This window comes from Canis lupus, chromosome 23 (assembly GCF_003254725.2).
Source record: "Canis lupus dingo isolate Sandy chromosome 23, ASM325472v2, whole genome shotgun sequence".
Lineage (NCBI taxonomy): Eukaryota > Metazoa > Chordata > Mammalia > Carnivora > Canidae > Canis > Canis lupus.
This window is the reverse complement of record NC_064265.1, coordinates 35610037-35635464: the sequence shown is the minus strand read 5'-3', so window position 1 is coordinate 35635464 and position 25428 is coordinate 35610037. Positions and strand designations below refer to the sequence as shown.

General features: G+C 38.6%; 1 protein-coding gene across 2 annotated transcripts in view; it reads left to right on the top strand.

Moving 5' to 3' along the window:
* The window catches only part of COPB2 (COPI coat complex subunit beta 2), a 67102-nt gene that overhangs the window by 28108 nt on the left and 13566 nt on the right, over positions 1–25428 (top strand). Inside the window, exons 1-6 of one of the 2 annotated variants that reach the window (XM_025449133.3) lie at positions 8945–9230; positions 17525–17662; positions 20942–21028; positions 21423–21549; positions 22583–22731; positions 24640–24786. In XM_025449133.3, coding sequence (XP_025304918.1) covers positions 9228–9230; positions 17525–17662; positions 20942–21028; positions 21423–21549; positions 22583–22731; positions 24640–24786 — 651 coding nt within the window. In that variant the 5' untranslated portion in view covers positions 8945–9227. Of the gene's footprint in view, positions 1–8944; positions 9231–17524; positions 17663–20941; positions 21029–21422; positions 21550–22582; positions 22732–24639; positions 24787–25428 lie in introns of those variants that run through there. The other variant, XM_025449134.3, reaches the window with a different exon arrangement.

Below are 25428 nucleotides of genomic sequence, written 5' to 3'. Positions count from 1 at the left end.
ACCCTGTCACATCATGCATAGATGAGGTCAATTTTCAGAGGCTCTGGGAAAGGCTCTGTCTCACCACCTTTAAAAATGTAGCTTTGGATGTGATGTGATGATCACTGGGTGTTATACACAACTGATGAATTACTGAAATTTAAAAAAGGAAAAATAAAATAAAATTGCCCTCCTGTCAAAAAAACGTAGCTTTGGGGGGCACCTGGGTGGCTCAGTCAGTTGAGCGTCTGTGGACTCTTGATTTCCACTCAGGTCATGATCTCAGAATCATGAGATCAAGCCCTGATTCAAGTTCTGCATGAGCAGGGAACCTGCTTAGGATTCTCTCTCTCCCTCTACCTCTCCCCAAACCTCCCTCTACCCATCCCCACTCACACGCACACGCACACTCTCTGTCTAAAAAAAATTAAAATGGAAGAAAGAAAGAAGAAAGAAAAAGAAAGAAGAAAAAGAAAGAAAGAAAGAAAGAAAGAAAGAAAGAAAGAAAGAAAGAAAGAAAGAAAGAAAGAAAGAGAAAGAAAGGTAGGTTGGTTTTGGTTGCTTTGGTGTTACTGTCTATATAGGTTTCAGGTAATAGCGAGCTAGGTTATTCAGATCAGCACTCTTACTGAGAACACAAACAAAAAATACTGCTCAAATGGATTTAAACAAACACTACAACCTTAAAATAGCTAAAGACCTGAAAACACAATAAGGTATTTTCATGTCAATATCTGTTCAATAGCATCCAGGCCAATATCTGGATGTTACCAAACAGTGAGAAGACTACTGGATAATCAAAACCCCTAAGAGTGTCTGCCAACACTGCTGTGGCCACTAGGGACTGGATGGATACCAGGTAAGACCTAGGGCCCTGCAGCAACTGGAGAGTATTGTAGGACAACTACCCCAAATTAATACATATGCAGATTAAGGATAAACCACATCTCAATCTGCTTCCCCTGCCCCTCAACCTCAGGAGGCTGCAGAAAAGCTTGCCTTGGCAATTAATAAGACAGGAGAATTTAAAAAGAAAAGGAACAAAAAGTCTTCGAGAAGTTATGGCCACAGACCACCCTCCTGTGGGTTTGTACAGTGTGGACACTCAGCCTGGATAAGCCAGAGACTCTGAAGCCATGAATTTTGTGTGAAGAGATCTCAGTTGTTATTGCTCCCAGGTGCCTGGTGAAACCAATATAAAGGTTCTAGGGGTGGAGGAGAGGCATATCCAAACTAGACTTCAGAGTACCCCCATAAATAATTTAGGATAGTGACCAGGTAATTCTCCAATCAAAGGTAACCAAGCAACTAAGGAATAAGAAACAGCAAAACAAAAGAGAAGAAATAGACAATACAGAATTCAGCTGTTAGACTCAGGTTTAAAAACAATTATACCTATATGTTTCTGGAAATAAATAACAACCTTGAAATTAACTATAAGGAGGCAATAAAAAGTGACACCCCATATCTGAAAAAGAACCAAACTAAAAAAGATAGTAATTGAAATGAAAAACTCAATGATCACATTTGAAACATATTGACAATATAAGGGAGAAATAATGAACTGGAAGGTCAAGCAGAAGACCTTATATGGAAGGCAGTACTGAAAGAATGAAAAAGAAATCCATAAAAGCATATAGCAGACGTGGAGAATATGGTACAAAGTTCGAATGCTGCCATGCCAGGAACAGATGAAAGAGAAACTAGCATAGAAATTGAGAATTTCTCAGAACTGAGGAGAGATGCCTATTCACAGATTTAAGAAACTCAATGGATTCCAAGCAGAATAGAACAAAACCCATGCCTAGACAACTCATAATGAAACTGCAGAAAACCAAGACATAGAGAAAATCTGAAAGCAACCAGAGAAAGAAGTTATCTTCAAAAGAGCAACTGAAAAAAAAAAAAAAAAAAAGAGCAACTGATAATGGACTTTTCTTAAACAGCATATTAGAAAAGGGTAGATTGATCCAGTTTTGATGTGCTCAAGGAAAATTAGTGCTACTTGGAATTCAACCACCATTCAAAAGTGAATTTGATCCCTTTTCTTAGCCTATGGTCTCTTCTAAAATTCTGGACACTCTGGGAGGGGCATGAAAACCTGTGTTGATCCATTGCACTTTAAAGTGAAGGACTAGGAGAGAAGTTTGTCAGACTGGTGTTTGAGAAAGTTACAGAACAAGGTCTGTAGTGGCCCACAGACTTGATGGAAAAGCAAGAAGGGGTACCTGAGAGGTTGAAAACAGCTATCAAAGATCAACCAAGCTTGCCTTATAATTTGCCCTACCATGAATTTAGCTTGTTGGTGGAAAACCACTCTTTCTCCTTTCAGTGATTCCTCATTTACTGATGCATCAAGGACCAGTTCTTTACCTTATCCTTACCTTACAGGCAGGATTGATACTTAAAATATGTGACAGGACTCAAAAGCACTGGTGCTCATCAAACAGAAAAGATTCCCAATATCAGACCAGGTGGTGGCTGTTGCACAAGACCAGGGTTCTGGTACAAGTTGTTACCCCTTAAGTGGCTAGAACATGGAGAAGCCCAAAGGAGGGGCCTGATGAGCTATGGCAGTGGAAACATTCAAAGTAGCAGCTATCTAGCAACTGTACTTTAACACACGTATTGGGAGTACTAATACGTACCAGCTGAATACAAGCCCTGCTTACACCCCTTCCACTGGGCTACCATAAGCAGACCTTCCTCCCTCTTGATCCCTGCCTCATCTTACCCCCTTGCACAATTTATTTAAAAAAAAAAAAAACCTTTATTTTGAGAGAGAGAGACAGAGAGCATGAGCAGGAGGAGGGACAGAGGGACAAGCAGACTCCCCACTGAGGGAGCCTGATGCAGGGAGCCTGATGCAGGGTTCAATCCCAGGAACCTGGGATTATGGCCTGAGCAGACATCAGATGCTTAACCGACTGAGCCACCAAGCCCACCCTCCTCGCACGTTTAAATCTTCCAACACAGCTGCTGCTTGTCTAGTTCTATCAGGAATACATCTTAACAAAAAATCTATAGTATAACTTCCTTTGGCAAAGCCTGGTTCTTACGTTCCTTGGAACACTCAAACAGGAATTTCATATTCTCTTTTGGCAAACTGTTCATTCCTGATATAACTATATCATTTTGTTGCACCTTAAATGGGCTTTATAAAATGAAAATCCAGGCTTATGCAGAAAATAAGAGGTATTTCTTTGCTTTATAGTCAGATTCAAAATAAGTTTCCCTTAAATGACAAGCTCCTTTGCTATATATTTGCATACAAATCTTATTACACGGTATGTTTATAACAGAAAAAAGTTAGAAAATATAAACCACCTGTAATATATATGTATGTGTGCAAATAAAATGTATATATGATCCAATTAGCTAACATTCACTTTATAAACTTTTTCAAGATAAAGTTATATCTGCATTCTTTGCCAGTGTAAGATATGCCAAGGCATAGCCATATTTAAGCAAAAGAAAAAATTTCTTCTTCCTAGCAACAGTACCTTTATTTGGATTTTAGTGATGGATCAAGCACTATCAATGTGAAGTTGTTTTGACATCAAATGAAAAGTCCTGTAGTAGTGCAGCTCAATATGATTTGGATTATCATCTTCAGGTACAAAAGCATATCAGGAGCTCAGAGCCCAAGGACTTCATTTTTTAAACTTGGGCTTGAACTACATTTGAATTCAAATTCAGTAATGCCCTTAGATCAACTTGAGCTGACAAATTCTTTAGAAGAAAGTGGAATAAGGCAATTTGATGGAAATTATACTGTGCAGTGCCTTGTCACTCCAGATATTTCACTTTTACATTAAATTTTTTTCAATTAATTTAAAGGTAACTGCTACATGCCAGATATCCAGGCTATTTGTCATTATTATTCATTTATTTATATGCAGCACTGTCACTTACAAGGACATAATTCTTAAGGAAACATAATTGCTCTAAACCTATCAACGTGCTTATGTAAAACTTTGTAAAATCTTTTCTCTGGAAAGAAAGTTAAGCATCGGTTGTCAGAAAATGTTCACCAAGGACCTCTGCATACAATGTACACTTGGGCTTCTGCCCCTGGTCCCCTCACATGCATCAGGTTCCTTGCCCTAAGCCCTAGGACCCTCAGGTTTGTGCAGTATTGTTTAAAGGATAATGAACTTTCACCCAAAATTTGCTGATCAAAGATGGCTTCCAGAGAAAAAGAGCGATGCATGCTGTGAAATATGTGGGTAGAACTGCAGCATTGACATACGAAGTGAAAACAAAAGTCTACTAATACATGCTACATCCCTTTGCCCTCTTTATTTGACAAGCACACAGAATCACACTCAAAAGTTGAAAGAAACTTGGGGTAGGAAGGGATTTCAGAGTCATCTTGTCCAACATTTTTTTTGCAGGTAATGTAACTGAGACCAGGAAAAGTCACCCCACAAGACAACCCTGAGACAGAGAAGTCCTCAGAGCCTGTTAGTCAAGACCTAACATGGTGGTCTTAGCACTCCACCTGTGAAGAGTGGGGTATGGAATGCTCTGGCATGTGGAACACTATGGAGTTTACTAAATGACAAATTCCCAGAATTCTACTACTATACTTTCAATGTCTAGCAATTCCAATCTGTGCCATCACTTCCTCTAGTCTGTTCAAAGCTCACTTTAAACCCTGCCTCCTCTAAAAATTTGTATTAAACATGAAGTTAATGCAGTCTTTTAAATGGCAAAATTTATACCCATACCAAAAACGGGACTAAAAATTTAGATTTTTATGCCTTCAGGTAAACAAAAGTGAACATTCTCTCATCCTAAGCCCCACATCACATGTAATAAATTTATTTTAACAACTTTTAAATTCTTAGAAGGTAATCAGATGAAATGCACAGCACACTGTAGTTAATCAAATGCTTTCGCAATCAAAGCTTTCGCCTCTAGTGTCGGCATCCAAAAGCTTCATTCTTGGAAGACAGCTCAGTGGTTCTTCAACTCAATTTAGTCTGCTCATGGTTGGTATGTGATTATGTGGTCAAAACTCTCCTTATTCATTTCATGTAGAAATCTAGCTGATAACCTTAACATTTCCTCTAATAGGGAAAGTTACTGACATGAAATGATGAATCAGTAATGGAGCATGAAGATTACCCTACTTAACATTCTTCAATGGTTCCCTAGAGCCTTCTTGATAAAGTCCAGACTCCTTAAATTGGCAATCATGGACCTGCAAGATCTGAGCTTCACCTATCTTTCTACTCCCATTCTCAGTCCTCCCCCTTCTTACTACCTGCCCCAGACATACTAAACCACTTTTAGTTCTCTGGAAAAATCAAAGTTCTCTCTCTTCCCTTCATTTAAAATGCTCTGCATATGTCTTTTTGACATTTGTCTGGCTAGTTCCTTCTCACACTTCAAAGGTCTGTTTACTTGCATACACCCATTTAGAGTGTTATTATGAAGTAATGTCAACTACACCCTAAATACAGAAACAATCGATTCACTTTCAGCGAGACATCAACATTTGCCTTTCCATACTACTCTTTCGATAAAATAGATTATTCTTACTTCCACTTCCTTATCATCCAATCATTTCTTAATCCCTTGCAAACCTGCTTCCCTTAGCATTACTTAACTGAAAACACTTTTTTGAAGGCTGCTAGTGTCCTCATAATCATTTAATTCATTGGCAAGAGGTTTTTTTCCAAATACTAAACCTCTTTAAGTTTTCTAAAGTCATCTAAACTGCTGTTCACTTTATTAGTCTCCTTCTCTTTTCCTTTTAGGCATACAGTTTTCCTAGATGTCTTATTCTGTTTCTTCTCTGTGTCATTTACTAGCTCCATTTCTCCTCTAATTAAAGGTGTTCCTCTAGGTTCATTAGATTCAAAACATTAGCATTAGGATGCCTCCCAACCCCTTAACTCATAACAAATGCAAATCATTTGTGTATCTTGTTCATTATAGCTTCTTAGTGAAAAAAAGGAAAAAACAGTCCAGTAAAAAAAAAAAAAAAAAAGCATTTGTTTTGGAGATAAACTTGGATTCACATCCCAAGTCTGTCATTCATTCTTGAGCACTGGGGCATGGAGATTACTTAAGCAATTGGACCTCAGTTTCTCATCTATAAATTGGAGAAAATAATGTCTTTTAGTGTGGCTGTAGGAATTGCAGTAAGCAAAGTGCATATTCCAATGCTAGGTACACGATGGGCGCTCAAAATATATTCATAATTAATGTAATTTCCACACTTCCCTTAAACTTGTGCAGTATTTCACTGTCCCAATCCATTTCCTCATACACCTTAACAAAAGGTAAACCTTACAGAGTGCATATATGAACAGGGTTTTTTTCTGGCCAGATGGTTCCAAATTGCTTACTAAATCAAAGCCCAATGCCTCCCTACTTAAGAATATTCATGTTCTAGCTCCATCCTTCCTCTCTAGCCTTCTCCCTCAATGCCCTTCTAAACATGCAAACTGGACTTTTTTGTGGTTCTCAAACATGTCACATACTCTTTACCTTAAAGTCCTGCTCAAGTTATGCCTCCTTTAGGAAACTGATACCCCTGGCTGAAAACTTTATTCTCATTGTACTTGATTAGTACAGGGTACTCCTATTCGGTATGATCTCCCTTTGAAGAGACAAACTAGGTTATGATTCATTTGCCTACTCACGACTTTGCTAAGTGATCTCACACACACAGAGGGGAGGAAGGAGGGAGAGAGATAGAGAGAGAGGGAGGCAGGCTTATTTATTTTTTAAAATATCAACTAGACTTTTCCTCAAGGAATTATTTTCATTTCCTCAATTGTTTATGAAGGGGTGGGAATCGAATAGGGAGAACAAGGTGTATACAGAGTACTGAAGGAGGCATTGCTGGCTGAACTACCATTTGGAATTCTCCCCCACAGCAGAAAAAAGGCAGGGTTGAAACAGTCATCCTAGAAACTGACCAGGTAAGACTTTAAGATCTGTTGATCAATTGCAATCAACCTCTTGGGAAACCCCTTACCAATTTGCTAGGCTTGTCCATATTTCTTTTCTTCCCCAGAGCTATTTTCCTAACCTTCCAGGCTCCTCTAAACTACAGAGTAAACAAAAGATTTTAAACCTGCAGTTGAAAACATAGAATATACACATATATATTTAATGTTATTTTATGCATTAGTTCATATGTGACAATTTTCTTTAAAATGTAATTTCTTTCAACCAAATCCAAGACTAAATTTTTATAGGTATAATTTTCAGGCAGCACCTGGTATAGTGCTTTGGGTATAGTACAAATTCAGTATATAATGGTTGAAAGAAAAATGAATTTATAGTATACAACAACTGCAGTGGGAAAAATGAGAAAAGATATAGTCAAAGTGAGTATGACACTTGGGGGCTCAACCCTCATCAATATCAGCTCAATAGGTCCTGGGTGCCTACTGGTATATAAGGATTTAAGTATCCCCCAACCGAGTGCCTTGAGAATAGAGATGATGTCATTTTATTTTGCATTACTTGGTAATGTACCAAGTCTGAAGATACTTTCCTCAACTGCAAGAGTACCCAGGAATCAGAAATATTGGTAGTTCCATGATTCAAACAAATTAGGTATGCCCTATATTTGTAAAATTTACAACTAAATCCTGTGATCCTCAATCACTCCACGGAGTAAGCAAAGTATTCAATTATTAGTCTCAATTTACATTTTTAAAAAGATTTTGCTTATTTATTCATGAGAGACAGAGAGAGAGAGAGACACGCAGAGACACAGGCAGAGGGAGAAGCAGGCTCCCCATGGGGAACCTGATGTGAGACTGGATCCCAGGACCCAGGGATCACGCCCTGAGCCCAAGGCAAATGCTCAACCACTGAGCCACCCAGGCGTCCCTCAATATACACTTCATAAGATAAAACTGCTGGCCTCAAAATCCAGTTCCAGGTCTGCTCTTCTACTATTAAATACCACAGAAACACAGAATAGTAGAAATGGAAAGATCTTTAGAAATCACCCAACCTCATTTTTTTTAAATATGAGGAACATGGGGATCCCTGGGTGGCTCGGCGGTTTGGCGCCTGCCTTCTGCCCAGGGTGTGATCCTGGAGTCCCGGGATCCAGTCCCGCGTCAGGCTCCTTGCATGGGGCCTGCTTCTCCAACTGAGCCACCCAGGTGCCCCCAGGGCCCTTCTTTGAGCCTTCGTTTTCTTATTAGCATCATAGAGAGAATTCAGATTTGATGTGGGGATTTGAAACTAGTTTGGCACAGAGCCAAAGATCCATAAATATTTGTTAAGTAAGTGAATGAGACCGGCGATGCTCAGTGATCACTTGGCGGGGTAGTCCTCATCTCCCGCGGCGGGCGGGGCTCCAGGCTGAAGGCTCTCGGCCTCCTTCCAACTCACAGGCCTGAAGCCCGAGCCGGGCCAGTTCTTCCCTGCCTCCCTCGGTGCTCCGGTGCTCCACAGCCTTCGCTCCGCAGCCTCCACAGCTCGGGTGCTCCAGGCCTCGCACAGAGCTCGCTGGGCCTCGTTCTCTAGCCCATGCGAGTACTGAGGCCTCGGAGCCTTGCTTCACCTCCCCTCATCCCTCCTCCCTGCATCTCTCCTCTCTCCATCATCCCTCCCCTCCTCGTCATCCCTCCCCTCCCCATCCTCCCTATCATCCCTCCCCTCCTCGTCATCCCTCCCCTCCCCATCATCCCTCCCCTCCCCATCATCCCTCCCTCCCCATCCTCCCTCTTCTCCCCCATCCCTCCTCTCCCCATCCCTCCCCCCACCCCGAGCCCGACCGCGCTCCTCAAGCCACAACTCCACCAAGGGGGCCCTCCCCCCACCGCCGTCGGCGTCCAAGGGGACCAAGCATTCCGTTTTTCTCATCCTTTTTTCCTCCTTAGTTTTCCAGTTTTCTTCCACTTTCGGGAGCCGCAAGCCATTCCGCTCGGCGGTAAAGCCCACGCCCCACCTTCTTTAGCTGCCGGGGCGGGGAGAGGCGGGGAGGGGCGGGGGGGGGCGGGGCAAGCTCCCGGCGGCTTAGATGGCCGCGTCGCCTAGGAAACTGGGGAGGGCGTCGGAATACGGCGGGCCGTGTCGTGTCTGCGCAGGCGCCCCGGCCCCGGCCCCGGCCCCGCCCCGGCCCCGGCCTGCACTCTCGCGAGAACTGCCTCCCGGAAGTTCCACGTCAGTCAGTCGGCTGGGCTGCGGGTCGCTGGGTCTCTCGGGGTGTGTGTCGCCGGTGGCAAGCAAGTAAGGGCTCCCGGGCTCGCACCGACGGAGCGATGGTAGGTCCAGACCCTGCCGGAGGGAGCGGGGCCTGGTTGTGTGAGGCCCGCTCTTGGGCCTCTCCCCTGGGGGCCGCGGTAAGCAGCGGCCCGGGCTCCTGCTTGGGCCGCCCGCCGCCTCAGGCCTGGTGGGCTCCTGGTCCGGTTTGAGTTCTATTGAGCGAGGCGGTGTGGAGAGGCGGTGCCTGGGCTTGGCCAGACCTAACTCATTCTGCTCTTAGAGCAGGGGCAGCCGATTTTACACTCCTGTTGGGCTTGTCCCTGCTCCCGCGGTGTGTGCTCCCCGCACGCTGCGGCCTTAGAGCAGAGAAGCTCCCCCTCTCAAATGAGGTGACATGTACGTGGAGTCAGAAGTGCAATTTCAGATGCTTTGGGAATCCCACATTAAGTTTCTAGGGGCCCAAGGAAGGGCTAGGATGCTGCTTCTAAAACTGACGTGCTTTTCTTTTTTTCAAAGATTTTATTTATTTATTCGTGAGAGACACAGGCAGAGGGAGAAGCAGGCTCCACGCAGGGAGCCCGACGTGGGACTCGATCCCGGGTCTCCAGGGTCACGCCCCGGGCCGAAGGCCGGTGCTAAACCGCTGGGCCACCCGGGCTGCCCTTGACGTTTTTTTCTGCATTTGCAAATATAGGGGCTGATAAGAATGGCAGTCGCGACAGGCAACACTTTTTTTTATTATCATTCTCACCTCCCTCCGCCTCCCCCAAATACCCTAAAGTTCTTTTGCTCGAGTGTTATAATAATAATTTTTAAAAAATACAATAGTATGAGAATATCCTTTATGAGGAAAAAATAATGTAAGAAAGTCAGTATTTTATGTTTAAACGTTTTCCCGCCCACTCCTTCTTTTTTACTTGTTAGGAAGCGTAGGTTCAAAGATTTTGGAGCTGGAAGACCTTCCGGGATGAGTAAGTCCCAAGTTCTGAATGTAGTCGTCTCAAACTTTTTAAGGCAGAGGTGGAATTAACAACCGAGGTTGAGTCCTTGGGGGAAACTGGTAAAAGTTATGGATACTTCTAGAAAAACGAGCAGAGAAGCACACAGTGTCGCAGGAACTTGGGTGGGTTCGCTCACAGGCACCACACCTTCCCTCCCATGAAGAAGTTCATGGGTAAGGATGTTGAGCTCCTCAGCAGGATCTAGGGTCTCTTAGTTGTACATCTCATGTTACCAGTGTTCTTTTCTGGTCTGGGATCTGTTGTGCTCTGAGTAATGGACATTTCGTAATGAAATGTCCTTCATTCTTTAATGCATTTAAGATTTTTTTGTATAAGATACAAAACATGAATTTACTTATTCACTTCTTTACCACACAGTGTCTACTGTGTGTGCACTTTGCTAAACATTTGCTTCCTAATTCTTAACAGCTGGGAGAATGAGTTATAAATAATGTTTATAGAGTGATTTTGATAGGCCAGGCACTATTGTAACTGCTTAACTTTTTTTTTTTTTTAAGATTTTATTTATTTATTCATGAGAGACACAGAGAGAGAGAGAGAGAGGCAGAAGTACAGGCAGAGGGAGAAGCAGGCTCCATGCAGGGAGCCCAACGTGGGACTCGACCCCAGGACTCCAGGATCACACCCTGGGCAGAAGGCAGGCGCCAAACCGCTGAGCCACCCAGGCATCCCATAACTGCTTAACTTTGAATTTAATTCTCATAACACTGGAACGTACATACAAATATTACCCCTCTTTTACTTATGTTGAATCTCAGAGAAGTTAGGTAACCTTGTCCAATATTGCATACTTAAAATGGGTGGTGGAACTGAAATTTGAATTCAGCATAATTCTGTAGACCTCAGTTACACCATCTGTCCTTAAACCCCCATATCCAAATATATAAGATGCTGTGGAGATAAAGACACAAGTAAGCAGTGACCCTGCCCTGAAGGAGCATCTACTCTATAAAGCAAAAAGAGACAATGATACAAATATGAGGAGTTAAAATTCACTTCTTTAAGATCCCTTAGGAAAAAAAAAAAAAAAGATCCCTTAGGAAAAGATAGTTCTGGCTAGGGTAATCCAAAAGATGATATTGGTGACAGTGGCATTGAAGCTGAAACCTAAATGCCCCCAGCTTTTGGAAGATGAAGGAAGACATTTAGAATTAAGGGTACAATATAAATAATCTCACTCATAGTTGTATTCCAGAGGTGTCCTATACAATGTCTCATTCAAAGTAATCACACGTTGGGAGAAATATAGCAAAAGATCTTGGCTGTGCTTTTTAAAACTGGGATTTGTGAATTGAGGGTATTTGGAGCTACACTAGAATTGCTTAGTCTCCCAGCTCACCTTTCCATAGCATCACTTTTACTTAGTAATCATTAAACATCCATATGGTAAGTGATAGATTTTCTCATTTGCCAGAGGAAAAAAGATGAGATGTGTTGACCTTTTTGAAAGCTCCCACTGTGGTCCCTGGCACACAAAAGACACTTCATGTTTGTTCATGCTAAAGAGACCAGTTATAGGAGTTGAAATTTGTCAGCAAAATTAAGGATGAAGTAAAAGGCCCTGCTTCCCTGAATGGTCAAGGAATGTGACGATGATCGTTTGAAAGTAGGAAGTTTGAGGGGCTCCTGGGTGGCTCAGTTCATGATCCTGGGATTGAGCCCTGCATTGGGCTCTCTGCTCAATGGAGAGTGTGTTTCTTGTTTCTCCCTTTTCTTCTGCCTGCCCCTCTGCCTACTATGCTGTCTCTCTCTCTCTTTCTCTCTGTCAAATAAGTAAATGAAATCTTAAAAAAAAAAGAAAAAAGAAAAGAAAGTAAAGACTTTGGGATGGAGAGGAATGGCAGTAGAAATGTGGTTTTTTTTTTTTTTTTTTTTTTGATAATTATAGAGAAGAACCAAAGATCTTTGATCTTTTAAAGTCAAGAGACCTAGGTTATTGTTAAAAGCAGAGGAGGCATGTATAGCAGTAATAACAAGGTTGAAAGTAGTAAATGAATAAAAACCTTGTGAGATGTTTGCTTTGTCTCAGGATATTTTCTCTGCTGAAATTATCTAGTGAAGACAGTAAGTCTTCATTTTGTGTTGAAAAGTAACCTTAAATTTCTATTCCATTCATGATCATAATGGAAGATCACAAAAATAAAAGATCCAGTGGTAACTTGTCAAATAAACTTTTAAGTTGTATTTAAAACCTTTTCAAAGGGGAAACATAGTTTAAATCCATTTTACCCAGTCTCTGTCCAAGAGGAAATTAAGACTACTGAACTAAGGCATAATTTTTTATAATGAATTGGCTTTTCTCCAATTCATTGGTATGCTTGGGAGAATTGAGAAAATACTTATTCACGTCATTTTCTTGTCTGTTTAGATGAATCCAGGTTGAAAACTCCTCTTTTAAACGATTAGCATTGTCTGACTGGAGAGTTGTTTTTTTTTTTTTTAATTTTTAAAAAGATTTTATTTTTTTCATGAGAGATACAGAGAGAGAGGCATAGGCGGAGGGGGAAGTAGGCTTTGCTCTCCCTGGGGAGTCCGATGGGAAACTGGATCCTGGGACTCCGAGATCACTCCCTGATCCGAAGGCAGACGCTTAACCACTAAGCCACTCAGGCGTCCCTGGAGAGTATTTTAATTTTTGTTTAAAATTGTTCTAATTAAAGATGTCTGGATGGCTCAGTGGTTGAGCGTCTGCTTTGGCTCAGGGCATGATCCCAGAGTCCCAGGATTGAGTCCCACATCGGGCTCCCTGTATGGAGCTTTCTTCTCCCTCTCCTGCCTGTGTCTCTGCCTCTCTCTCTCTCCGTGTCTCTCATGAGTAAATAAAATCTTCTAAAAAATTAAAAAATAAAATTGTTCTGATTAGAATTAGGTTCTGATATTAGATTACTAAGTAACTAGTTAGATTCCAGTAAAGTTACATTAGGTTCCTGTAACTTAAATCCATTAAAATGCTGTAAACATTCCCTTTTGTCTACAAAGACCTTCATGGACATGGATATAACCTGTATTGATCACACATCACATTCACCTACCATTTACTAATATTATTGCCAAAATACTTTTCTCCAAAGAAATCAATTTTTTTATTGAGGTGTAATTGACATGATGTTATATTAATAATGATTTAGTATTTGTAAATATTGTGAAAGGATCACAACAGTAAGTCTAGTTAACATCTATCACCATACATCGTTACAGTAATTTTTTTCTTGCATAACTTATAAGATCTACTCTTAGCAACTTTCAAATATGCAACACAGTATTAACTATACATTATATCCCCCATGACTTAATTATTTTATTGCTGGAAGTTTGTACCCTTTGACCTCTTTAATCCATTTTGCCCAGCCCCTGCTCCTGACAACCACCAGTCTGTTTTCTGCATGTATGAGCTTGAGCTGTTTTAAGATTCTACACATAAGTGAGGTCATGCAGTATTTGTCTTTCTCCAACTTATTTCACTTAGCATAATACCATCAAGGTCCATTCATGTTGTCACAAGTAGTAAGTTCATTCTTTTTTATGTCTGAATAATATTCATGTATGTGTGAGTATTTTTGTGATCTTCCACAATGATCATGAATGGAATAGAAATTTAAGGTTACTTTTCAACACAAGATGAAGATTACTAAATAATTTCAGCAGAGATAATTTCCTGAGACAAAGCAAACACTTCACAAGGCTTTTTTTTATCTTTTTCCACTGTGTATATAATAATACATATGCAAATAATGTGTATTATATGCATATATATGTATATAAAACATGTACAATGAAATATTGTGTAAAATGTATAATATGTATAATATACATTTTCTTTATGCATACATCTATCAGTGGACCTTTAGGTTGTTTTGATGTCTTGGCTATTGTCAATAATGCTGCAGTGATCATGGAGGTGCATATATCTTTTCAAGTTGTTGCTTTTGTTTTTCTTCAGATAAATACCCAGAAGTGGAATTGCTAGATTATATGCTAGTTCTGTTTTTAATTTTGAGGGGAACCTTCACACTGTTTTCTATAGTGGCTGCACCAATTTACATTCCAAACAATAGTGCACAAGGGTTCCCTTTTCTCCACATCCTCACTTGTTACTTCCTGTATTTATTTATTTATTTATTTGAAGATTTTATTTATTCACAAGAGAGACACACACAGAGAGAGAGAGGGAGGCAGAGACAGGCAGAGGGAGAAGCAGGCTCCATGCAGGGAGCCTGACATGGGACTCGATCCTGGGTCCCCAGGATCATGCCCTGGGCTGAAGGCAGTGCTAAACTGCTGCGCCACCTGGGCTGCCCCCTGTCTTTTTAATAATAGCCATTCTAACAGGTGTGAGGTGATATCTCGTTGCGGTTTTGATTTGTGATGATTAGTGACATTGAACATTTTTCATCTATCTATTGGTCATCTGTAATCTTCTTTGAGAAAATGTCTGTTGAGAACTTCTGCCTATTTTTAAAATTGGATTAATTTCTTTTGCTATTGAGTTGTATGGGTTTTTTATATATTTTGAATATTATATATATATTTATATATTATACATTTTGAATATTAATTCCTTATCCAGATAGATGTTTTGCAGATATTTTCTCCCATTCAGTAGTTGCCTTTTCATTTTGTTGATAGTTTCCTTTTCTGTGCAGAAGCTTTTTATTTGATGTAGACCCACTTGGTAATTGTCTTTACTTTTGGTGTCAATTCCAAAAACTCATCAAGACCAGTGTCAGTGAGTTTATTGCCTATGTTTTCTTTTAGGAGTTTTATGGTTTCAGGTTTTACATTCAAGTCTTTAATCCATTTTGAATTAATTTTTGTATAATTAACTATGGTGTAAGATAGTGGTCCAGTTTCATTGTCTTTCTGTCTTTTCTTTTTCTTTTTTCTTTTTGTTTTAGAGAAGGAGAGGGGTGGAAAGAGGGGAAAAGGGAGAGAGAATCTTAAGCAGGCTCCACACCCAGTACAAAGCCCAAGAAAGAGCTTGATCGGACAACCATGAGATCATGACTTGAGCTAAAATCAAGAGTCAAGACACTTAACTGAGCTGCCCAGGCACCCCTCATTTGCATATCATTGTCCAGTTGCCCAACACCATTTATTGAAAAGACCATCTGCTCCTCACTGTATATTCTTGGCTCCTTTTTTGTAGGCTAACTGACCATATATGCATGGGTTTATTTCTGGGTTTTCTATTGTGTTTCATTGATCTGTGTGTTTTTATGCCAATACCATACTGTTTTGTTTGATATTATAGTTTAGGATTACTAAGACTTCATGAATAACACGTCTTCAGAATATTTTCTCATAGGGCACTAATGACACGGACAGAACATTGTGATTTAGAAGATATTTTTTATTTAGTGACTAGATACTCTATAAACCAAGGATTCTCAAAGTGTGATCTCTAGTCTCCTAGGAGTCCCCCATACTGTTCCAGGAAGTGCGCTGTGTCGATCATTTGCACTGTTGCTGTAAAAGTAATGGAATGTAAAACAACTGCTGGTGGAAGGTCACCAGGTTGTACTGATGATATATTCTTTATTACCACACAATTTTTTTTAAAGCCAGTCTCACTTAAGAATGTCATTTGTGAAGCAGGAAAAAATATTAGTTTTATTACATCTCGATACTTGAGTATACATCTTTTAAATATTCTATGTAATGACAGAAGTATGCACAAAATACTTTTGTTGCAAGCTTACATGAAACGGTGACAAACTATGTTTATTTAGCAGACATTTTCTAAAAACTGAAAGAAGCTATCTGGTGCCTGACAGTATTTGTTTTCGATAATAAAATTGGTGCTTTTAAGTGAAAATTAGGATTTTAGAAAACTTCTGTCATTGAACTAGATAGATTTCTAATACTTGAAGACTTAGCAGTTGAGGTAGCTGGTGATATTAATGAATATGACTTTTTGCCACCATGTAATGAAATGTGTCAAATTTTGGAAATTCTGCTTTAGTCAGTAAACCAAAATTTTCCAGATGACCAATGCATGATGTTACAAAAGATGGTGAGTGAAAGATCCATTCAAAATACATAATAGACCAATATGTAACAAAGTACAAAAAGTTCATTTATGTAGTTTCAGATTTTACATTGCAGCTAAACTTTAAAAAACTACCACTTGTCAAGTTTTGGTGTGTATGAAAGAATAATATTCACAGCTATTTGAAAAAAGTTATTAAAATATTTTTCTCTTTCCAACTACCTGTGAGGCCAAGTTTGTTGTTTTTTTTTTTTTTTTATGTACATTAACCAGAAAAACATCACAACATATTGAAGGCCAAAGCAGATATGAGAAACCAGCTATCTCCTATTAAGACAGAATGTGAAAGAGTTTTGCAAAAAATGTGAAACAGAGGGGTGCCTGGGTGGCTCAGTCTATTGGGCATCTGCCTTTGGCTCAGGTCATGGTCCTGGGATCTAGCCCTACATCAGGCTCCTTGCTTCGTAGAGAGCCTGCTTTTCCCTCTCCCTCTGCCTGCTGCTCCCCTGCTTGTGCTCTCTCTTCTCTGTCAAATGAGTAAAATCTTTAAAAAAAAAAAAAAAGTGTTGCCACTCTTCTCACTAAATTTCTTTTGAAAATTTACTTATTTTTCATAAAATATTATTTAAGTCCACGTATAATGGGCTTATTTTTGTTATTTGAAGATGAATTAATACATAAATATTTTAAAGTCATTTCAGTTTTAATGTTTCACATTATAAATATCAATAAATATAACCTACATAAGCAAAAGCTTTTTAGGAAATTTTTTTGAGTGGAAATTTTTGGTCCTGAGACCAAAAAGTTGGACAACCACTACTGTAAATTTAAATTTAAATACTCCTCTGGAGGGTATTATGCTGAGTGAAGTAAGTCAGTCGGAGAAGGACAAACATTATATGTTCTCATTCATGTGGGGAATATAAATAATAGTGAAAGGGAATATAAGGGAAGGGAGAAGAAATGTGTGGGAAATATCAGAAAGGGAGACAGAATGTAAAGACTGCGAACTCTGGGAAATGAACTAGGGGTGGTAGAAAGGGAGAAGGGCAGGGGGGGTGGGAGTGAATGGGTGACGGGCATTGGGGGTTATTCTGTATGTTGGTAAATTGAACACCAATAAAAAATAAATTTAAAAAAATTAAATAAATTTAAATACTCCTATGTTTGTATGAGTGAAGTAGGTGCCTTAGGCTTGAAATTATGTCTACAGGTTAGCAAAGTAAAAACTGAATTGTTTTGTAGGCCTGTTAATGCATTGTTTTTTGTTAAGATCTCAAACATGTTTTATTTGGCGTAGCAATTTAATGTTATGAGGGTTTTTTATGTTGTTTCTCCTTAGCCTCTGCGACTTGATATAAAGAGAAAGTTAACTGCTCGATCGGATCGAGTTAAGAGTGTGGATTTGCATCCTACAGAGCCATGGATGTTGGCAAGTCTTTACAATGGCAGTGTGTGCGTTTGGAATCATGAAACACAGGTAGGACTTTTTAAGGACTTTTTAGAAACAATGTGTTAGACTGTGTTTATAATGAAAGAGAAGACACAGAGTCTGGTAGATATGCAGATTGCTTTCTTACTTGGTCCAAAACATTTTCAGTAAAGAGGAACTAACATTTATGGGGTTATAGCTTGTGGTGGGAGAAAACATTTGGGTCTTGCTATGTACAATAATTAAATGTTAAATTCTGATATAGGTAGTGTTACTCTTTCTTTGAAGTGAAGGAAACTGCCACCAATATAAGGTCACTTGCTCTAGATAAAGTATTTAATAGTACTTAATTTTTCATTCAGTGAATATTCTAATGGACTTAGGAATGGGATTTTTAATTTTATTTATTTTTTCCCAAGTGCTTGATAGGATGATATGTAGATAACTTTCAACCAACCATACAAATTATAGAGTATGTCAGAGAAATATTTGTAGTCACCTTTTGATTATACATACAAGAATGTGCTTTCTACAGATTATCTGTCTTAAATGCTTGTTTTGTTCTTTTCACCTGAGTAATTTATCCTTCAAATTGGTTTATCTCATATTTTACGGTTTTTCTTGATGGTTCTTAATCTTTTTTCCTTCAAAATACAGAACGTATAGTCAACACTATTCCATACAGTTACATGTCTATTTACACAATCAATATCTTCAACATCAGGGTTAAGTTCTTAATATCCAGACAAAATTCACATTGAGTAATTTAAGATGGCAAAAATAGGCTTAGGGAACCAAGGTCAGGAATAAACCTAAAAACAACCTTACAGTCTTAGGTCACTATAATGGCACCGAATGCACACTACACCAGGACTGCATCAGTGACATTTTATACACATTAACTCTTTGTTCTCTGGTTTATGCCAGTGCTGATAACATTGTCTGACACATAAGGCAATTATTTTTTGAGCTAATGAATAATATTCCATTTATCACTGTTGGACTGTATCAGGATTTCTGACCTCTGCAGTTTCACATCTTCATCTTATGAATCCATTTGTCTTAATGCAGATAGTATGCATTAATATGCATGCTAACTCCTCTTTTTTTTTTTTTTTTTTTTGGATCTACTTCTGCTTTCACAGGTTTAAAATCTTTGTGCTTTTATGCTTAACAGATACGTTGATGCCTTCTCCAACTCCCACCACACGGCCTAATTCTTCCTAGGGATCTCTTCTATCAACTCCATTTAGCCATTTCTCAGCACTACCATTTCACTATAGTATACTCTAAATCCCAGCTGTAGTTGCCTTACCTTTCTATGGGTTTTTCGTAACATAACTCTATTTTATCTGGTTTATCCACTTTGCCTGGTGTTTCTCTTTTGTTCCCTCCTGTGCCCTCTGGCAGGGCCATCTGCTTCTACTTTTATAATATATCTTGTTGGTGACTTCTAATTCTTTCTTTCCCTCAAGAATGGAGGTCCTGGGATGGACGGGGATTATCCTAGTCTAATTTTCCACTGTTTTTCCAACTGCATATCTGACAGCCAGACTTAGAGTAGATATTGAGTAAGTCTTTATTGAATCTTTGTTCTATTTTTGGTTCTCCCTCTTTTTTTCTCTCCATTTATCACCAACAGAAGTTACTTGCCATTCATGTATATTGAGAACAAAATTCTCAAAAAAGGCAAAAAGTTTTTGAAAGTAATTCAAATGTACTTGAATTTCAAATAAGTCTTCGAAGTGTGAGTTCAATGGTGAAAAATCAGTATGTTAGAATTTGAGGCCATTCTGCTAATTACATGATGTGGGCAAGCCTCTTAACCATGTTAAGGATCAGTTTACTTATTTAAAATGAAGATGGTATTGTTGCCTCCCTATATCATGAGATTGTCAAAAGGATTAAATCAAACTAGATAATATTAGGAGATCTATAAGGTACCATACAAGTGTTAGTCATTATCTTTCTAACTTAAGTGCATGCTGAGTGTGTAGCATTTCCTCCTCTTTAGATTGTTTAGCTTCTAGAATGTGGAGACATCTATCATGTCATTTCTATCAGCCACAGTACTTAACATGGACCTGAACTCTGTTCTGCAGCTGCTTTATTTGTACTGCTCAGCAGCCCACTGGATTTGTTGGCCCCTCAAGAGCTTTCATGGATTTGTCTGTCATCCTATAGATTGTTTGTTCTGTTTTCAGTGTCTGTATTGTAGTCAGCTGGGAGTGGTCTTATAAGTCGAGCTGATGTGCCCATTTATTCTGTTTGTGTGAAAAATCTCTTGAGGCCTGGCTTCAGAAACCACAGTAGGCTCAGCGGTTCTTATGAACCAGTCCCTTCTTTTTTTTTTTCTTTCTTTTATCCCCTTTTTTTTTTTTTTTTTTTTAGTATGGTTGACATACAATATAACATAGTTTCAGGTGTAAGTTTCTTTTATTTAGTGCATGTGGTTAATCGGTTAGTAAGATTGTGCTGTTTATCATTATTCTCTGGTACAAAAAGAGATTGCAAAATGATAGTTTGATTTTCAGAATTTTAAAAAAATAAGGCATCAAAGTGGGAGGACAAAGAGATGCATTTATCTGTTCTTCCTAGGATGGTCTCCTAGTTTTCTACTTTTATCCTGTATGTATTATTATTCCATTCTGAGCACCTTGAAGAGACATCTAAAATCACTGTGTTTCATGCTTCACTAAAGAGAGGTAAATAGGATTTATATGGAAACATATTGCTAAAGTGTACAAAAAAATTGTATCTTGTTTGTGAGTTAATAGGTTTAGTTTTAAAAAGAAAAAAACTAAGAACCAATTCATTCAACAGATAGTTATTACAAATCAGTTGTTTGCCGGATACTGTTCTAGGCTTTGGGAACGCGGTGAACAAGATTCTTGCCTTTGGGGAGCTTAGCAGGAAAGATTGACATTAAACACAGAGTCATGAAGGTACTATATTATGGAAGGGGAGTATAAGGTTCTGTGCACCCAGGCTTATCAGTCAGAGAGAACAGGAGGAGCAAAGGTAAGGCTGGGAGTAGCCAAAGGTGAGGCTAGAGAGATAGGAAGGGCAGGCTGGAGCACAGAGGATCTGGAATTCCATCTTGTGGACATTTGCTGTCATTTATCCTTTATAATACTTTAATTTTGAAACTAGTAAAGAAAAGATAATCATCTTTTTTTCATTTGGTGGTTGAGCTTTCATGCTTCAGCCTGAGAATAGTTTTAAATTAGGAGTGACCTAAATAATTGGATGTTTTAAATATAAAACAATGGATTTTTCAGTTATTTTCTCATAACTAAAAGTGTATATTCTTATTAAATTTTAAAGACATTGGTGAAAACATTTGAAGTGTGTGATCTTCCTGTTCGAGCTGCAAAGTTTGTTGCAAGAAAGAATTGGGTTGTGACAGGAGCGGTAAGTAATTATATGAATTTCTAATCCTTTCTTAATTGGTCAGTGATTATGTGAATAATTTTGATTCTTGATTTGCTAATTAGTGTACTGTTTTGAGGCATGTACTTAATACCTGGAGCCCCTAATACACTTGTTTTTCAAGATTTATTTATTTATTTTTAAAGAGAACGAGGGAGAGGGAGCCGAGGGAGGTGGGGTGGAGGGGGAGAGCTAGAGAAGGAGGCTCCTCACTGAGCAGGCCCGAGGCCGGGGTTGATCCCAGGACCTTGAGGTCATGACCTGAGCGGAAATCAAGAGTCAGACACTTAACCCACTGAGCCACCCAGGTACCCCTACATATTTTGCATAGTTTACTTCATAACAATAATAATGATTTCTAAATTTCCATTTCTAGGATGACATGCAGATTAGAGTGTTCAATTACAATACTTTGGAGAGAGTTCATATGTTTGAAGCACACTCAGACTATATTCGTTGTATTGCTGTTCATCCAACCCAGCCTTTCATTCTGACTAGCAGCGGTAAGAGAGGACTCCTTTTGGTCATGTGCATCTCTTTGAGTAATTAATTTTCATTCAGTGAGACATGCAATTTTTTCACTGCTGTTACATTTAGAGTTCTAATTCCAAGCAGCCTTTAAACTATTTAAATCCATTAACGTGCTATCAGTGCCGCTTGCTTTTGTATTTAATGAAATATCAACTCTACTTAGGATTTGTGTAGCAATTGCTCTGGTTCCTGTCAGGGAAGGCCTGAAGGTCTAGATGATTAAACATCTGCTGAACAGAAAGCTAATTTACATGCTGGTGGGTGAGTTTTTGCCAGATTGCCATATACCCTCGTCAGTTTTATCTTCATATTCAGACTGGTTTGCTCTCAGTATTAAATCTAAAACAGTAGACTTTTGGAGGCTAATTAAAACAAATTGCACTGATTTGGTAATGCTCTTTGAAACATTTTTAGGTTAAAACTGAGAAGTAATTCAAAGCTTTTTTTCACCATTCTTAGAAGAATGTTTATTCCCTAGTCACTGCCATCATTATTCAGTCATAATTAGATTCTAATCAAACTTGTATTACTCTTCTGTCATTCTGTAAAGCCCAGAGTCTTTCTAAATTTTTTCGTGAATTTTTTTTTTTTTTAATTTTTATTTATTTATGATAGTCACACAGAGAGAGAGAGAGGCGCAGAGACACAGGCAGAGGGAGAAGCAGGCTCCATGCACCGGGAGCCCGACGTGGGATTCGATCCCGGGTCTCCAGGATTGCGCCCTGGGCCAAAGGCAGGCGCCAAACCGCTGCGCCACCCAGGGATCCCTGAAATTTTTGTTTGTTAGTAGTTTTTCTCTCTTATCGCCACTCTTCCATAGAGAATTAAGTTTATTTATAGGATAAATAAGGATTTTGAAAAATGTGTTCAGTTCTGATTCTGTTTCTTTAAATCATGGAATGTATGATTTCTCTTAGATTTCCTGCCTTAAAAGGAACAAAGACTGCATCTTCTGAATGAAAGAAATATAAATTGCAACTAACTTGAGACTTTCTTTTGGCCTAGATGACATGCTTATTAAGCTCTGGGACTGGGATAAAAAATGGTCCTGCTCACAAGTGTTTGAAGGACACACTCATTATGTCATGCAGATTGTGATCAATCCCAAAGATAACAATCAGTTTGCCAGTGCATCTTTGGACAGGACCATCAAGGTAGGGTGTCTATTATTTATATCCATTATGATGGTGAAATATCATTGTTTTAGGTATTGTGTTCCTGGCTGTCCAGAAAATTATTCCTGCTTAGAAGTTTCTCTCAAGAGCTCATATTGAAGTCAAAATAGGACTTCTCACTTTGGTCCGGAGGGACATAATTCTGTTTAGAAAAATATTATGACAACTTGTGCTCAGTGGGAGGAGTGTTTTTCCATGTCAAAGCAATCTATTATAAAACTTGTAAACCATTGCAAACCTAGAATAAGAAATATGCCAGTATCTCTTATTTCCTATTTCTTCTCCTTTTCGTGTATTCTGTTTCCTATTTCCTTTCAGTGTATTTGTTGTTGACCTCAGCTGAGTATTAATCTATTTTACTTTAAAATTTCATCTGCCTCCATTCTCTTTTTCTTATTTCTCCCTACTGCTGCCAAGTCTTTCTAAAACATGGGTTTGACCTTTCTGCTCCCAATCTAAGGATAAAGTCCCAGTACCTTAATGTGGAATACAAGGGTTTCCAGACTAGCCACAGCTAATATTATGAGACATCTCCTATAACCCTGACCTACCCACCATTTTCTAGAGAACTTTATTCAGCTGTTACCTCTACTTATGATACTCTTTATTTTTCCCTTTTGACTTTTTTTCCTCTGGAGAACTACTCATCTTTCAAGGCTTAGCACCGTTATTTACTCTGAGAGGCTCTCTTCAGACTTCCATTACATCCCCAGACAGAGCCAGCCATGCTCATCCCATTCCTTCCATTCCTTTTTGTTTCTATTATGGCCCTTATTTTGAATGATAACTAATGTGTCTTCAGAAATCTTTATCCTCCAAAATGTTGATGTTTGGGGTAGGAACTGGTATCACCCCCACTCCCTCAAACAGACACTCAGTAGCCAGCAACACAGTGCTTTGCTTGTACCAGACACTTAATACATGTTGCATGAGAGTAGTCATACTCCTTTTTCCATTACAGTATTTAAAATCTCTATATGCATAGATTTAAAATGATAATTGCATTAATTTTTGCTTTCATGTGTGCATGTATGTTTATATCCACGTAACATTTTTATTAATTTTCCTTTAACTTAGGTAAAATATTATGTTATTTGATGATAATTTATTATTAAATGATATCTGTCCAAATATCTTAGGGTTTTGACCTTTTTCCCCCTTTTGCTGGATTGTCCTTGTTTTTGACATAGGTTGGAAACTTTGAGAAATTAGTTTCAAATTTTCTTCAATAAAAGGTATATCTTGAGAACATAAACTGTCTTATCTTTGGTTCTAACAAAGTTTATTAAATGTATTCAGTGGTAAACATTTGTTTACGCATCTTTTATACCTCCTAGAGGGCCACTTATGTAGGAGGCTCTCAGTAATTATTTGTAAAGATAAAGCTCAATAGTAGTGCTATGGTAATGTTTGACTACTTTTCCATACTCTAAATTTTTTAGTTAAGTGGTAATTTTCTCTTTTTAATAAACCTTACTAAATTAAATCCACTTTTATTATCTTTATATTGAAATTCTCATAAAAACCACATCTTACCTTTAAAGAATTGTTCTTCAGACACAGCCTGTGGATTACTGGGGTATCTGTTAAAAAAAAAAAAATCTAGATTCCTGAAGAATCTGTAGGGATAGGGAAAAACTCTCTAGGGATAAAGCCTGGAAATTGGCATTTTCAGAGAACGCTGTAGTTATTCTGCCCCCCCTGGAAATTCAAGTAAGGTGAGAAAGAATGGAAACAAATGGATGAAAAAAAATACATACATTCTTTAGTTTTTAGTTTTCCTCTCCTGGGCTTTGACACTTTATCTAATGTATTAGAAGTGTGGTGGAACTGCCTTCTGAAAAGCAAGGCCTCTTATTGACTGGCAGATGCTGTTGCTCTCTAAAGGTTTGGCAATTGGGTTCTTCCTCACCAAACTTCACTCTGGAAGGACATGAGAAAGGCGTGAATTGCATCGATTACTACAGTGGTGGTGATAAACCATACCTCATTTCAGGTGCAGATGACCGTCTTGTTAAAATATGGGACTATCAGGTACAGTTTTTTCATAATCTTGCTTTGCTGTATATTAGACATGGATTTCACTGTTTTCTTCAGAACGCTTAAAACTTTATTATTGAACTCCATTCATAGTAATAATGCTTCAGTATGTGCATCTAAATAGTGGTCTCAGAGTTCTCCATAAAAATGAAAACAAATACCTATCGAGATTTTAAAATAAAATGCCATTATGTTTACTTTTCATTCAACAGTAGAAATTATAATCATTTTGGTTAAAATGAAGTATTACATCCTCTAGTATCCTCACTGGTAGACTTCTGTTCATATTTGAAAACTAGCAGATCAACAAATAATACTATGACATAGCCATGGTATAGCCAGTTGTCACATAGGCTTTGTAAACCTAATTACGACTTCTTGTTACTATGCTTTTTATCTCTAAGAGACAGATTTTCTGTTTCTTAGATCAAAATTTCCATAAACAGTTATTAATAAAATGAGGCTTAGAAAGCCAGTGTTACTCAGCACCTTATTCAGATTTGTGTTTAAGTACAGAATAAAAATATTAAAGATATTATCTTAGAAGTTGCGGGGGGCGGAGGATATTCAGATGAAAATCAGATCTCTTCTTTAAATGTGATAGTTGCAATTACATTTCCCTATATTGTCAAAGAA